This window comes from Procambarus clarkii, chromosome 59 (genome assembly GCF_040958095.1).
Source record: "Procambarus clarkii isolate CNS0578487 chromosome 59, FALCON_Pclarkii_2.0, whole genome shotgun sequence".
Lineage (NCBI taxonomy): Eukaryota > Metazoa > Arthropoda > Malacostraca > Decapoda > Cambaridae > Procambarus > Procambarus clarkii.
Genome location: NC_091208.1, coordinates 28886991 through 28903484, shown reverse-complemented (window position 1 = coordinate 28903484; position 16494 = coordinate 28886991). Strand labels below are relative to the sequence as shown.

At 52.0% G+C, this 16494-nt stretch overlaps 2 protein-coding genes across 5 annotated transcripts in view; one reads left to right on the top strand and one right to left on the bottom strand.

Moving 5' to 3' along the window:
* Positions 1–416: 416 nt before the first annotated feature.
* Positions 417–5935, bottom strand: LOC138353781 (involucrin-like). The gene is made up of 2 exons (XM_069307181.1): positions 5875–5935; positions 417–1003 (listed from the first exon to the last, which is right to left on the bottom strand). The coding sequence occupies exons 1-2, from the start codon at positions 5933–5935 to the stop codon at positions 417–419; spliced, it is 648 nt and encodes a 215-aa protein (XP_069163282.1).
* A 1320-nt stretch (positions 5936–7255) lies between these two features.
* The window catches only part of dco (discs overgrown), a 248872-nt gene continuing 239633 nt past the window's right edge, over positions 7256–16494 (top strand). For 2 of the 4 annotated variants that reach the window (XR_011223281.1, XM_069307058.1), the window contains exon 1: positions 7256–7520. Coding sequence is in view for 3 of the 4 variants with exons in the window: in XM_069307058.1 (XP_069163159.1) it covers positions 7483–7520 (38 nt within the window). In the remaining variant the exon portion in view is untranslated. The remainder of the gene's footprint in view (positions 7521–16494) is intronic. The other 2 variants (XM_069307060.1, XM_069307059.1) reach the window with 2 other exon arrangements.

Sequence of the window (16494 nt, the reverse complement as noted above, 5' to 3'; positions counted from 1 at the left end):
AGGTGGAAGCTGATTGTTGGCTGCTCTTCCTGCAAACCTGGTTGCCAGTATTGTACTGAAGCTTCCTGTTGAGGAGGATCCTTACGGGTGTGGGGCTTTAGGTGTTATATTTCCTTTGGCGCGGTGGATTGAATGAACACACACCACCTCTCTTGGAGAGAAGTGGTGTGTGTTCGTTCACACGTGAACATCATTCCTGCCGTTATTATTTACTGTTGACGCTGACGATGTATATATCGTCACATTGTATCGTCATATTGTATCGTCCCTGGTTCTCCTTGTCACCTGAAAGATATTCCTGGCCCTCCTTGTCCTGATAGACATCGCTAGCTCTCCTTGTCACCTGGTAGACGACCCTGGCACTCCTTGTCACCTGGTAGAGGTCCCTGGCCCTTCTTGTCACCTGATAGACATCGCTAGCTCTCCTTGTCACCTGGCAGAGGTCCCTGGCCCTCCTTGTCACCTGGTACACGTCCCTGGCCCTCCTTGTCACCTGGTAGACGTCGCTGGCCCTCCTTGTCACCTGGTAGAGGTCCCTGGCCCTTCTTGTCACCTGATAGACATCGCTTGCTCTCCTTGTCACCTGGTAGACGACCCTGGCACTCCTTGTCACCTGGAAGAGGGCCCTGGCCTTTCTTGTCACCTGGTAGACGTCGCTGGCCCTCCTTGTCACCTGGTAGACGTCCCTGGCCCTCCTTGTCACCTGGTAGACGTCCCTGGCCCTCCTTGTCACCTGGTAGACGTCCCTGGCCCTCCTTGTCACCTGGTAGACGTCCCTGGCCCTCCTTGTCACCTGGTAGACGTCCCTGGCCCTCCTTGTCATCTGGTAGACGTCCCTGGCCCTTCTTGTCACCTGTTAGACGTCCCTGGCTCTCCTTGTCACCTGGTAGACGTCCTTGGCTCCCCTTGTCACCTGGTAGACGTCCTTGGCTCCCCTTGTCACCTGGAAGACGTCCCTGGCTCCCCTTGTCACCTGGAAGACGTCCCTGGCTCCCCTTGTCACCTGGTAGATGTCCTTGGCTCTCCAATGGAACGGGGCTGGAGTATGAGGACGGTGGTGGTGTATGAGGACGGTGGTGGTGTATGAGGACGGTGGTGGTGTATGAGGACGGGCTGGTGTATGAGGACGGGCTGGTGTTTCAGGACGGTGGTGGTGTATGAGGACGGTGGTGGTGTATGAGGACGGGCTGGTGTATGAGGACGGTGGTGGTGTATGAGGACGGAGGTGGTGTATGAGGACGGTGGTGGTGTATGAGGACGGGCTGGTGTATGAGGACGGTGGTGGTGTATGAGGACGGGCTGGTGTATGAGGACGGTGGTGGTGTATGAGGACGGTGGTGGTGTATGAGGACGGTTGTGGTGTATGAGGACGGGCTGGTGTATGAGGACGGTGGTGGTGTATGAGGACGGTGGTGGTGTATGAGGACGGTGGTGGTGTATGAGGACGGTGGTGGTGTGTGAGGACGGTGGTGGTGTATGAGGACGGTGGAGGTGTATGAGGACGGTGGTGGTGTATGAGGACGGGCTGGTGTATGAGGACGGTGGTGGTGTATGAGGACGGGCTGGTGTATGAGGACGGTGGTGGTGTATGAGGACGGTGGTGGTGTATGAGGACGGTTGTGGTGTATGAGGACGGGCTGGTGTATGAGGACGGTGGTGGTGTATGAGGACGGTGGTGGTGTATGAGGACGGTGGTGGTGTGTGAGGACGGTGGTGGTGTGTGAGGACTGTGGTGGTGTATGAGGACGGTGGTGGTGTATGGGGACGGGCTGGTGTATGAGGACGGTGGTGGTGTATGAGGACGGTGGTGGTGTATGAGGACGGGCTGGTGTATGAGGACGGTGGTGGTGTATGAGGACGGGCAGGTGTATGAGGACGGTGGTGGTGTATGAGGACGGTGGTGGTGTATGAGGACGGTGGTGGTGTATGAGGACGGTGGTGGTGTATGAGGACGGTGGTGGTGTATGAGGACGGTGGTGGTGTATGAGGACGGGCTGGTGTATGAGGACGGGCTGGTGTTTCAGGACGGTGGTGGTGTATGAGGACGGTGGTGGTGTATGAGGACGGGCTGGTGTATGAGGACGGTGGTGGTGTATGAGGACGGAGGTGGTGTATGAGGACGGTGGTGGTGTATGAGGACGGGCTGGTGTATGAGGACGGTGGTGGTGTATGAGGACGGGCTGGTGTATGAGGACGGTGGTGGTGTATGAGGACGGTGGTGGTGTATGAGGACGGTTGTGGTGTATGAGGACGGGCTGGTGTATGAGGACGGTGGTGGTGTATGAGGACGGTGGTGGTGTATGAGGACGGTGGTGGTGTATGAGGACGGTGGTGGTGTGTGAGGACGGTGGTGGTGTATGAGGACGGTGGAGGTGTATGAGGACGGTGGTGGTGTATGAGGACGGGCTGGTGTATGAGGACGGTGGTGGTGTATGAGGACGGGCTGGTGTATGAGGACGGTGGTGGTGTATGAGGACGGTGGTGGTGTATGAGGACGGTTGTGGTGTATGAGGACAGGCTGGTGTATGAGGACGGTGGTGGTGTATGAGGACGGTGGTGGTGTATGAGGACGGTGGTGGTGTGTGAGGACGGTGGTGGTGTGTGAGGACTGTGGTGGTGTATGAGGACGGTGGTGGTGTATGAGGACGGGCTGGTGTATGAGGACGGTGGTGGTGTACGAGGACGGTGGTGGTGTATGAGGACGGGCTGGTGTATGAGGACGGTGGTGGTGTATGAGGACGGGCAGGTGTATGAGGACGGTGGTGGTGTATGAGGACGGGCTGGTGTATGAGGACGGTGGTGGTGTATGAGGACGGGCTGGTGTATGAGAACGGGCTGGTGTATGAGGACGGTGGTGGTGTATGAGGACGGACTGGTGTATGAGGACGGGCTGGTGTATGAGGACGGTGGTGGTGTATGAGGACGGACTGGTGTATGAGGACGGGCTGGTGTATGAGGACGGGCAGGTGTATGAGGACGGTGGTGGTGTATGAGGACGGGCTGGTGTATGAGGACGGTGGTGGTGTATGAGGACGGTGGTGGTGTATGAGGACGGGCTGGTGTATGAGGACGGTGGTGGTGTATGAGGACGGTGGTGGTGTATGAGGACGGGCTGGTGTATGAGGACGGTGGTGGTGTATGAGGACGGGCAGGTGTATGAGGACGGTGGTGGTGTATGAGGACGGTGGTGGTGTATGAGGACGGTGGTGGTGTATGAGGACGGGCTGGTGTATGAGGACGGGCTGGTGTGTGAGGACGGGCTGGTGTATGAGGACGGTGGTGGTGTATGAGGACGGTGGTGGTGTATGAGGACGGTGGTGGTGTATGAGGACGGTGGTGGTGTATGAGGACGGGCTGGTGTGTGAGGACGGGCTGGTGTATGAGGACGGGCTGGTGTGTGAGGACGGGCTGGTGTATGAGGACGGTGGTGGTGTATGAGGACGGTGGTGGTGTATGAGGACGGTGGTGGTGTATGAGGACGGTGGTGGTGTATGAGGACGGTGGTGGTGTATGAGGACGGGCTGGTGTGTGAGGACGGGCTGGTGTATGAGGACGGGCTGGTGTGTGAGGACGGGCTGGTGTATGAGGACGGTGGTGGTGTATGAGGACGGTGGTGGTGTATGAGGACGGTGGTGGTGTATGAGGACGGTGGTGGTGTATGAGGACGGGCTGGTGTATGAGGACGGGCTGGTGTATGAGGACGGTGGTGGTGTATGAGGACGGTGGTGGTGTATGAGGACGGGCTGGTGAATGAGGACGGGCTGGTGTATGAGGACGGGCTGGTGTATGAGGACGGTGGTGGTGTATGAGGACGGTGGTGGTGTATGAGGACGGTGGTGGTGTATGAGGACGGTGGTGGTGTATGAGGACGGGCTGGTGTATGAGGACGGGGCTGGTGTATGAGGACGGACTGGTGTATGAGGACGGGGCTGGTGTATGAGGACGGGCTGGTGTATGAGGACGGGCTGATGTATGAGGACGGGCTGGTGTATGAGAACGGGCTGGTGTATGAGAACGGGCTGGTGTATGAGGACGGTGGTGGTGTATGAGGACGGGCTGGTGTATGAGAACGGGCTGGTGTATGAGGACGGTGGTGGTGTATGAGGTCGGACTGGTGTATGAGGACGGTGCTGGTGTATGAGGACGGGCTGGTGTATGAGGACGGTGGTGGTGTATGAGAACGGGCTGGTGTATGAGGACGGTGGTGGTGTATGAGGACGGACTGGTGTATGAGGACGGGCTGGTGTATGAGGACGGTGGTGGTGTATGAGGACGGTGGTGGTGTATGAGGACGGGCTGGTGTATGAGGACGGTGGTGGTGTATGAGGACGGGCTGGTGTATGAGGACGGTGGTGGTGTATGAGGACGGTGGTGGTGTATGAGGACGGTGGTGGTGTATGAGGACGGGGCTGGTGTATGAGGACGGGCTGGTGTATGAGGACGGGCTGGTGTATGAGAACGGGCTGGTGTATGAGGACGGTGCTGGTGTATGAGGACGGTGGTGGTGTATGAGGACGGACTGGTGTATGAGGACGGGCTGGTGTATGAGGACGGTGGTGGTGTATGAGGACGGGCTGGTGTATGAGGACGGTGGTGGTGTATGAGGACGGGCTGGTGTATGAGGACGGGGCTGGTGTATGAGGACGGTGCTGGTGTATGAGGACGGGCTGGTGTATGAGGACGGGGCTGGTGTATGAGGACGGGGCTGGTGTATGAGGACGGGCTGGTGTATGAGGACGGGCTGGTGTATGAGGACGGGGCTGGTGTATGAGGACGGGGCTGGTGTATGAGGACGGGCTGGTGTATGAGGACGGGCTGGTGTATGAGGACGGGCTGGTGTATGAGGACGGGCTGGTGTATGAGGACGGTGGTGGTGTATGAGGACGGTGGTGGTGTATGAGGACGGGCTGGTATATGAGGACGGTGGTGGTGTATGAGGACGGGGCTGGTGTATGAGGACGGGGCTGGTGTATGAGGACGGGCTGGTGTACGAGGACGGTGGTGGTGTATGAGGACGGGCTGGTGTATGAGGACGGGCTGGTGTATGAGGACGGGCTGGTGTATGAGGACGGGCTGGTGTATGAGGACGGGCTGGTGTATGAGGACGGGCTGGTGTATGAGGACGGTGGTGGTGTATGAGGACGGGCTGGTGTATGAGGACGGGCTGGTGTATGAGGACGGTGGTGGTGTATGAGGACGGGCTGGTGTATGAGGACGGGCTGGTGTATGAGGACGGGCTGGTGTATGAGGACGGTGGTGGTGTATGAGGACGGTGGTGGTGTATGAGGACGGGCTGCTCCTACTCTCCACTAGGTCTCAAATGACTAGCATATTCAAAACATAATATATATCTAAGTGTGTGAGCAGAAGAGTTTCAGAAGAATTCAGTCGCCTCCATCACCATAATAACACGCGCCTCCACGGGCTCAACAATAAACAAACACAGTAAATAAAACACTCTTTACTGAAACATCACCGCTGGCGGGGGTTCGATCCCCCAGCTCCAAGGTAATTTGTGTTTGATAAACCATTGTTAAGTATCATTCACGTTGTCCATATTTGTCAATATTGGATACGAGGGCTGTGTTGCAGGAGACTTGGCAACACAGTGCAGGGCTGAGAGCTCGCAAGGGCGTAGTTGCTTTACCTGTGTGACCTCCAGAGTCAACACGTCCCCACCCGTCCTCCCGGCCCCATACCCTACCCTTGGGGTGCCCCAGGGTGGCCCCATACCCCACCCTCGGGGCGCCCCAGGGTGGCACCATACCCTCCCCTAGGGGTGCCCCAGGGTGGCCCCATACCCTACCCTAGGGGTGCCCCAGGGTGGCCCCATACCCCACCCTTGGGGTGCCCCAGGGTGGCCCCATATCTTACCCTTGGGGTACCCCAGGGAGGCCCAATACCCCACCCTCGGGGCGCCCCAGGGTGGCCCCATACCCCACCCTTGGGGCGCCCCAGGGTGGCCCCATACCCTACCCTTGGGGTGCCCCAGGGTGGCCCCATACCCCACCCTTGGGGTGCCCCAGGGTGGCCCCATACCCCACCCTCGGGGCGCCCCAGGGTGGCCCCATACCCCACCCTTGGGGTGCCCCAGGGTGGCCCCATACCCCACCCTCGGGGCGCCCCAGGGTGGCCACATACCCCACCCTTGGGGTGCCCCAAGGTGGCCCCATACCCCACCCTTGGGGCGCCCCAGGGTGGCCCCATACCCCACCCTCGGGGCGCCACAGGGTGGCCCCATACCCCACCCTCGGGGCGCCGCAGGGTGGCCCCATACCCCACCCTCGGGGCGCCACAGGGTGGCCCCATACCCCACCCTCGGGGCGCCCCAGGGTGGCCCCATACCCTACCCTTGGGGTGCCCCAGGGTGGCCCCATACCCCACCCTCGGGGTGCCCCAGGGTGGCCCCATACCCCACCCTTGGGGCGCCCCAGAGGGGCCCCATACCCCACCCTCGGGGCGCCATAGGGTGGCCCTATACCCCTCCCTCGGGGCGCCCCAGGGTGGCCCCATACCCTACCCTTGGTGTGCCCCAGGGTGGCCCCATACCCCACCCTCGGGGTGCCCCAGGGTGGCCCCATACCCCACCCTCGGGGCGCCGCAGGGTGGCCCCATACCCCACCCTCGGGGCGCCACAGGGTGGCCCCATACCCCACCCTCGGGGCGCCCCAGGGTGGCCACATACCCCACCCTTGGGGTGCCCCAAGGTGGCCCCATACCCCACCCTTGGGGCGCCCCAGGGTGGCCCCATACCCCACCCTCGGGGCGCCACAGGGTGGCCCCATACCCCACCCTCGGGGCGCCGCAGGGTGGCCCCATACCCCACCCTCGGGGCGCCACAGGGTGGCCCCATACCCCACCCTCGGGGCGCCGCAGGGTGGCCCCATACCCCACCCTTGGGGCGCCCCAGGGGGGCCCCATACCCCACCCTCGGGGTGCCATAGGGTGGCCCCATACCCCTCCCTCGGGGCGCCCCAGGGTGAACAACAACAAACTAGACCACTCTGCTGTTGAGCACACGTGCCCTGAGCCCCTCACGTCGCCGACGCCAATGTTGACGTTTTAAAACACAACTGGAAAACCTCAGGACAAATGTGGTGGACCTTAGACAAGCCGGCCGGCTTCCTGCCCTCGTCGAGGCCACTAGAACTAGACACCCTCAAGAAAATTCAGGTAAATTCAGGTTGCCAGAGGCGGGTAGGTGTGGCGGGGCAGCATGGGACGAGTGGTTGAGTGCGCGAGCAGTGTGTCATTGATAGTGAACCAGCGAGGACTGAGAGGCTCTGGCCCGTTTGCACTCAATCCTTGCACTCAACTCTCTCAATATTAAGAGTCGTAAACACCAATTTGTATATTTGGAGAGTTGACTTAAGTCTTCCAAAGGTGTTTTAGTGGTAGTTAGTGTGGCTGGTGCTTGAGACGAGCCTGCCAGCACCTTGGAGACGTCTTCAAGGAGACCTTTGAGGTGTCTGAGATCAGGTCATGTCGCCTGTTGTCAATCTTGTCTTCACTACAGCCAAGTAAGTAATGTTCCCTTCATTCTCAGTAGTAGAGGTACTGTGTGGGGCAGTACAGGTACTGTGAGGCAATACAGGTACTGTGTGAGGCAGTACAGGTACTGTGTGAGGCAGTACAGGTACTGTGAGGCAATACAGGTACTGTGTGAGGCAGTACAGGTACTGTGAGGCAGTACAGGTACTGTGAGAGGCAGTACAGGTACTGTGAGAGGCAGTACAGGTACTGTGAGAAGCAGTACAGGTACTGTGTGAGGCAATACAGGTACTGTGTGAGGCAATACAGATACTGTGTGAGGCAGTACAGGTACTGTGAGGCAGTACAGGTACTGTGTGGGGCAGTACAGGTACTGTGTGAGGCAGTACAGGTACTGTGTGAGGCAGTATAGGTACTGTGTGAGGCAGTACAGGTACTGTGTGAGGCAGTACAGGTACTGTGTGAGGCAGTACAGGTACTGTGTGAGGCAGTACAGGTACTGTGTGAGGCAGTACAGGTACTGTGTGAGGCAGTACAGGTACTGTGTGAGGCAGTACAGGTACTGTGTGAGGCAGTACAGGTACTGTGTGAGGCAGTACAGGTACTGTGTGAGGCAGTACAGGTACTGTGTGAGGCAGTACAGGTACTGTGAGAGGCAGTACAGGTACTGTGAGAGCTGTGACGCAGATGGAACTTTAACCTTCAAGAACGGGAAGGTGTTTTACCCCCCCCCCCCCAGGGAAACATTTTGCGTGGCCTTGACTTCGTTAAACATTTTGCGTGGCCTTGACTTCGTTAAACATTTTGCGTGACCTTGACTTCGTAAACATTTTGCGTGGCCTTGACTTCGTAAACATTTTGCGTGGCCTTGACTTCGTATACATTTTGTGTGTGCGGCTTGACTTCGTAAAACATTTTGCGTGGCCTTGACTTCGTAAACATACCCACGGGATGGGTATGGGGTCCACCACCGCCCACGGGATGGGTATGGGGTCCACCACCGCCCACGGGATGGGTATGGGGTCCACCACCGCCCACGGGATGGGTATGGGGTCCACCACCACCCACGGGATGGGGTATGGGGTCCATCATTGTCCACGGGATGGGTATGGGGTCCACAACCGCCCACGGGATGGGTATGGGGTCCACCACCGCCCACGGGATGGGTATGGGGTCCACCACCACCCACGGGATGGGGTATGGGGTCCACCATTGTCCACGGGATGGGTATGGGGTCCACAACCGCCCACAGGATGGGTATGGGGTCCACCACCGCCTACGGGATGGGTATGGGGTCCACCACCGCCTACGGGATGGGTATGGGGTCCACCACCGCCCACGGGATGGGTATGGGGTCCACCACCGCCCACAGGATGGGTATGGGGTCCACCACCGCCCACAGGATGGGTATGGGGTCCACCACCACCCACGGGATGGGTATGGGGTCCACCACCGCCTACGGGATGGGTATGGGGTCCACCACCGCCCACGGGATGGGTATGGGGTCCACCACCGCCCACGGGATGGGTTATGGGGTCCACCGCCCACAGGATGGGTATGGGGTCCACCACCGCCTACGGGATGGGTATGGGGTCCACCACCGCCCACGGGATGGGTATGGGGTCCACCACCGCCCACGGGATGGGTTATGGGGTCCACCATTGTCCACGGGATAGGTATGGGGTCCACCACCGCCCACGGGATGGGTATGGGGTCCACCACCGCCCACGGGATGGGTATGGGGTCCACCACCGCCCACGGGATGGGTATGGGGTCCACCACCGCCCACGGGATGGGTTATGGGGTCCACCATTGTCCACGGGATAGGTATGGGGTCCACCACCGCCCACGGGATGGGTATGGGGTCCACCACCGCCCACGGGATGGGTATGGGGTCCACCACCACCCACGGGATGGGTATGGGGTCCACCACCGCCTACGGGATGGGTATGGGGTCCACCACCGCCCACAGGATGGGTATGGGGTCCACCACCACCCACGGGATGGGTATGGGGTCCACCACCGCCTACGGGATGGGTATGGGGTCCACCACCGCCCACAGGATGGGTATGGGGTCCACCACCACCCACGGGATGGGTATGGGGTCCACCACCGCCCACGGGATGGTGGTGGACCTGGTGGCCCCTACGACCCTGCATTATGGGCCCCTGGGCTCACCAGTGTGCTGGGCCCCTACCACAACCACTCACAGGAATACAAAATAAATGATCGATAATATTAAACATTTATTGTATTGTCACGTCAACAACACTGGCGTTAAAACATTAACAACATGCTGTAGATCAGCAACAAGTCAACATGATAAACATTTGAACAATACACTAGGCTTGATAAACACATTAATACTCAGTAGGCTACAAAAAAATTAGATAACACAGTATGAAATAACTACGAACTTCTTATTATAAAAAGCATTTGTGTCATTTGTTTTCAAAGAATTGCTTTATTATTGGCTTGAAGACAATGGTACTCACCTATTTGTGCTTGCGGGGGTTGCGCTCTGGCTCTTTGGTCCCGCCTCTCAACTGTCAATCAACTGTTGTACAGGTTCCTGAGCCTATTGGGCTCTATCATATGTACACTTGAAACTGTGTATGGAGTCAGCCTCCACCACATCACTTCCTAGTGCATTCTATTTATTAACTACTCTGACACTGAATAAATTCTTTCTAACGTCTTTGTGGCTCATCTGGGTACTAAGTTTCCACCTGTGTCCCCTTGTTCGTGTCCCACCCGTGCTGAAGAGTTTGTCTTTGTCCACCCTGTCAATTCCCCTGAGAATTTTGTAGGTGGTTATCATGTCTCCCCTTACTCTTCTGTTTTCCAGGGATGTGAGGTTCAGCTCCTTTAGCCTTTCCTCGTAGCTCATTCCTCTCAGTTCCGGGACGAGCCTGGTGGCATACCACTGAATCTTCTCTAACTTTGTCTTGTGTTTAACTAGGTATGGACTCCAGGCTGGCGCTGCATATTCCAAGATTGGTCTGACATCATCACATAGATTGGTGATCCATCACCATAGATTGGTGATCTATGGTGATCCATCACCATAGATTGGTGATCTATGGTGATCCATCACCATAGATTGGTGATCTATGGTGATCCATCACCATAGATTGGTGATCTATGGTGATCCATCACCATAGATTGGTGATCTATGGTGATCCATCACCATAGATTGGTGATCTATGGTGATCCATCACCATAGATTGGTGATCTATGGTGATCCATCACCATAGATTGGTGATCTATGGTGATCCATCACCATAGATTGGTGATCTATGGTGATCCATCACCATAGATTGGTGATCTATGGTGATCCATCACCATAGATTGGTGATCTATGGTGATCCATCACCATAGATTGGTGATCTATGGTGATCCATCACCATAGATTGGTGATCTATGGTGATCCATCACCATAGATTGGTGATCTATGGTGATCCATCACCATAGATTGGTGATCTATGGTGATCCATCACCATAGACTGAATCATCACCAAGACTGGTGTTCAGGATGTCATGTTCCATGAACATGGGTGAAAAACCAGCTGCCCCGTTGTGTCACGTAGACAATTTGTTATAAGTTTCAGTTGTGAAAAAGAACGTTCTCTATGTTCTCCCATCATGCACATGAACACGCTCAGCGCAACTTCAATATTCGGGAATACAAATATCAAATTCTCTGAAATTATTGTTATGTACAGTGGCGGGAGAGTCTCACAATGTTCATCAAGAGCCATATAGTGCTCGAGATTATAGTGCTCTCATGTGTATTATACATATATAAAACGCTGAACTGTAATGCCAATCCTGACCTCAAAAGCTTCATTGAAGGTTGTAACAGAACCCATGAGCACCACACCAGAAACAAATACAGTTTTGATATTCCAAGAGTACGACTTAATCAAACTAGAAATGCTCTACAAATCAAGGGACCCAGAATGTGGAATGACCTTCCCAACCATGTTAAAGACTGTACCTCTCTCAACCAGTTTAAGATAAAAACGAAGCTATACCTAATAAATTCCCTGTAACCTACCTTACCCCTCTATTGTCAACCAATGTCTGTTTTTTTGTGTGTTTTTTTCAAAACAACGCTGTTTGAATGTAATTTTCTGTAATAATTTGTAATTGTATTTGTGCTGCTTTTTCAGCCATGTTCCCACCTCTTTTACCTCTATTTTTATTTGTTCTCAACACATTTTATTCTTTTTACCCATTAGTATTAAGCTTTAGTCATTTATGTTTTTCCTGCCCGAAACGCTTTGCGTAATAGTGGCTTTAGGCATTGTATGTACTAGCCCTACCTATTAATCCAACAAACTTTGTAAAATCTCTTTATGTATGTACCTTACCTAAATAAACATTTATTTATTTATTTATTTATTTATTTATTTATTTATTTATTTATTTAGATGCTCACATTCATTTAAAAGGTCATCATAATTCAGGTCTTTGTGATACATATTAGCTACATACATATTAGCTACATACATATTAGCTACAAAATTTCTGCCCGAAACGCTGCGCGTACTAGTGGCTTTACAAGATTGTAAATACTATGCTATGTATTCTCTCAAACCCAATGTACCTTCTTGTATATAAATAAATAAAAATAAATAAATAAACATGTTCACACCTTTCTGTAGAGGTTCACACCTTTCTGTAGAGGTTCACACCTTTCTGTAGAGGTTCACACCTTTCTGTAGAGGTTCACACCTTTCTGTAGAGGTTCACACCTTTCTGTAGAGGTTCACACCTTTCTGTAGAGATTCACACCTTTCTGTAGAGGTTCACACCTTTCTGTAGAGGTTCACACCTTTCTGTAGAGGTTCACACCTTTTCTTTACCACATCAGAAGCAATGGGTCTCAATTCACTGAAGAAAGGAAACATATTTCCTATCTGTGAATAAGCCTCTGCACGTTTTGTCAGTTCAAAGATTAGAGTGGCCAGAATAGTGAGGAAAGTTTCCACTTTGATTTTTTTCGATCTTAATGAGAAGTATCTCTTCTGCTGATCCATCATATCTACTAAGACACACACTTCGTTGTCGTTCCCGTTTTTTTCCCATCACTGTAATCTGTATCTGGAGACATACTCCTGGCTTTAAAGATATGTTTTCATAGACTCAAGAAGATTCGTGGCAGCAAGGATGTTCACAGCCTTTGATTGTAGGACCTTGTTTGATTTTTTTGGTTCATTCTTTCTAGCATGTCATCCCAAAGAATTGTAAGAAAGATTGTTTCCAGGTTTTCCAATTATTTTTCTCAATCCTTCTGCCTCTCGCCTTGTATTCACTTGCTGTTCATTGTCAACTGACAGAGAATCCAGTGCATGTTTGATTTTCTGGAACCCCCCCCCCCCATACAGTACTCACTAGATGAGTACAGAGCATGAACACCATCAACATGTGCTGACCATCTTGTGTCAGACACACGCTTGACCACAAAAATCTTTTCCTTAAGATGTTAAGATGATGTCAATACATTCCAGAGATGAGTAACACCAGCAAAAAAATAATACAGATGCTGAACAAAGTCAAATTTGACTTTTGACTCAAAGAATTTGATTCTACTGCTTTTACTCCCACCAAGTTCAGGCTGTGTCCAGCACAGGGGACATAGATGCTAAAAATTGAGATTCATCAACTCATTGAGTAGATGAATCCGGTTTGCAATCCAATATATCGTCCAGGACATATTTGAGGCATTATCGTATGATGAACCACAGCAGTTTGATACTGGAATTTTGTTTTCATTAAAAAAATCCACGAGAGTGTCTTGTTAGATCCTTTGCTCCATGAGAAAAGATTGGGATGATCATCAAGAAACGTTCCACAGGCTCACAGTGTTTAATGTATCATACAGTATATGTCAGTTGATCTGTGTGTGAGACGTCTGGAGTGGAACCTACACTTAATGAATAATATTTTGACTTTTACTTCTTCAAGAATAGTACAAAGAACCGGTTGTCCCATTAATTCAATAAATTCCTCTCAAATATTTACAGATAACGGATTTCCATACATTTTGAGATGTTCTTTGAAAGGGTGAAATTCACTCAGCAGCTCTATTATACCTAAATAGTTGCCATTTTTGGCTGACCAAATAATCTGATTTTCTCCACAAAGTGGCAAACCTGTAGAGGCAAGAAAGTGACTTACATAACCCACGCGTGTCAACACTATGCCAATATTCTTGCTCTAAACGATGTTGCTCAAGTAATAAAGAATATACACTTCCAGTTTCTTTATGCCTTATCAAATATGCTGTCATGCACTTTCGATGTTTTTCTCTATTTTCGTGTTCTACCATAACAATGTTGTGCTTCAGTCATTGAACCCCAATAGCAGTCTCCGTGGTGTAGTGGTAAGACACTCGCCTGGCGTTCCGCGAGCGCTATGTCATGGGTTCGTATCCTGGCCGGGGAGGATTTATAACTGTAGCCTCTGTTTAACGCAACAGTAAAATGTGTACTTGGATGAAAAAACGATTCTTCGCGGCGGGGATCGTATTCCAGGGACCATAGGATTAAGGACTTGCCCGACACGCTACGCGTACTAGTGGCTCTACAAGAATGTAACAACTCTTGTATATATCTAAAAAAAAAAAAAAAAAAAAAAAAAATGCAGCAAAGGGCGATTCTTTCTTGGACAATTTGCTATATACAAAGCAGTACAAACGACCTTGGGATGGTGAATAGAGTAGCCGTTCACGTTTTACATACTCCCCATTCCGCAGTTCACGTTTGAACACATTGTTTGATAAATACCTCGCCTTCATATTCTCTACTCCAGCTGTGTATACACACTGTGTGAGTTTGAAAGGTTGCTATCATGATCGGTCTCTTGGATTGCAAACGTCTTTATTGTTACATATTTGGGTATTTCCTCTTGTAAAATGTCACCAGCAGCAGCAGCAACAGGCAGTGATGGCATGTCTGCTGAAACTGGATGATGGGTAGTGGGAATGGATGTAGATGTGGACGCTATATCTGAAAGACAGGACTAGTGGCTGACATTGCAGGAGTAGCGAATAAACGTTATACTCGCTCCAATCTCTCATTACCTTAATGCCATAACTAATTAACACTAATTACAGAAGCTATAATCCTTTTCCTAATTACCGGTAACAGTTCTTCTATCCTTCTATCGTATTAGAGGAAGCTGAGGTGTAGTCACCAAATATAAGCAAGCTTGAAGTGAATAGCTGACACTACAATTTCCAGAGTCATTCAGTGAACTACAATACAAACGCTTAGAACTTACCACATCTCTTCAAATCTCAAGAATGTAGCACTCGGCGTGTACAGTTCTAATCGACCCCAAGACGCTACAGCTTTGACACAGAGCAGACAGCAGACTACGACCGCATCAAGCTAAAACGCTCTCGCTCCTCATCGAGTTTAGACACTCACGATTCCCAATTGAGCCGCCACACACTCCTGCATAGAGCTCCACAACTCTGGCCCTCACTCAGCTCTCTGCTCTGCTCCAAGCTCCGTCTCAACGTCTACGACAATGCCAAAGACCGACTACAGTAACCAAGACTACTAAATAAATATGAAACTAAACATTGTATCTAATCAACCCAACGACGTAACTTAATTGTACGTTACACAGGAGTGGATGCAGATCAGGGGCCAGATTCACGAAAGCACTTACGCAAGCACTTACGAACGTGTACATCTTTTCTCAATCTTTGGCGGCTTTGTTTCCAATTATTAAACGGTTAATGAGCTCCAAAGCACCAGGAGGCTGTTTATAACAATAACAACAGTTGAATGGAAAGTTTTCATGCTTGTAAACTGTTTAATAAATGTAAACAAAGCCGTCAAAGATTGAGGAAAGATGTACACGTTCGTAAGTGCTTTCGTGAATCTGGCCCCTGGTTGCTATATCTGAAGGAACAATACTAGTGGATGACATTACAGGAGTGGATATAGATGTGGCTGCTATATCTGAAGGAACAATACTAGTGGATGACATTACAGGAGTGGATATAGATGTGGCTGCTATATCTGAAGGAACAATACTAGTGGATGACATTACAGGAGTGGATATAGATGTGGCTGCTATATCTGAAGGAACAATACTAGTGGATGACATTACAGGAGTGGATATAGATGTGGCTGCTATATCTGAAGGAACAATACTAGTGGATGACATTACAGGAGTGGATATAGATGTGGCTGCTATATCTGAAGGAATGGTATGAGTGGCAGTCATTGCACCTGTGTTGAGCCACGATGTTAATTTTGGAAGTGTTCATATCTTCTCCTTCTCCTCCGCAGCTCTTCCTCTGCTGTGCTTACTTAAGGTATACTCATAACATTACCTTTCAGTTCTGCTGAAAGGGTTATTCACCTCGAAATATATATATATTTTTTTTTTTTTTTTTTTTTGAGATATATACAAGAGTTGTTACATTCTTGTAGAGCCACTAGTACGCGTAGCGTTTCGGGCAAGTCCTTAATCCTATGGTCCCTGGAATACGATCCCCCGCCGCGAAGAATCGTTTTTTCATCCAAGTACACATTTTACTGTTGCGTTAAACAGAGGCTACAGTTAAGGATTTGCGCCCAGTAAATCCTCCCCGGCCAGGATACGAACCCATGACATAGCGCTCGCGGAACGCCAGGCGAGTGTCTTACCACTACACCACGGAGACTGTAGTCAAATATATATGTTAACTATTTAGCATTTAGTCCCACACCTGATGTAGGGTTATATTATAAGTGTGCTTGTAGCAAGACCTAAATATTTAAACATTGTGCTTCCATAAGGAACATGCGGGTGAGGGCCCCTGTGTTCGTGGGGCCCCCGGGCAAGTGTCCATCGGGCCCATGTGGTAAGACGACTCTGGCCCCTCCCTCTCCCAGCCAGCAGTGTGTGGGTAGACCCCCCACCCCCCCCCCACACACACACACACACACCGTCCCAGCCAATAGAGTGGGCGGTCGAACAGAAGCCCGTCCTCAT

Excerpts from the sequence above, each read along its gene's own strand:
- LOC138353781 (XM_069307181.1), bottom strand. The coding sequence starts at position 5,935 with ATGGGGCCACCCTGGGGCGCCCCGAGGGTGGGGTATTGGGCCTCCCTG. Across the intron at positions 1,004-5,874 it reads CTCCCTGGGGTACCCCAAGG|GTGACAAGGGGAGCCAGGGA; the intron begins GTAAGATATGGG and ends GACATCTACCAG.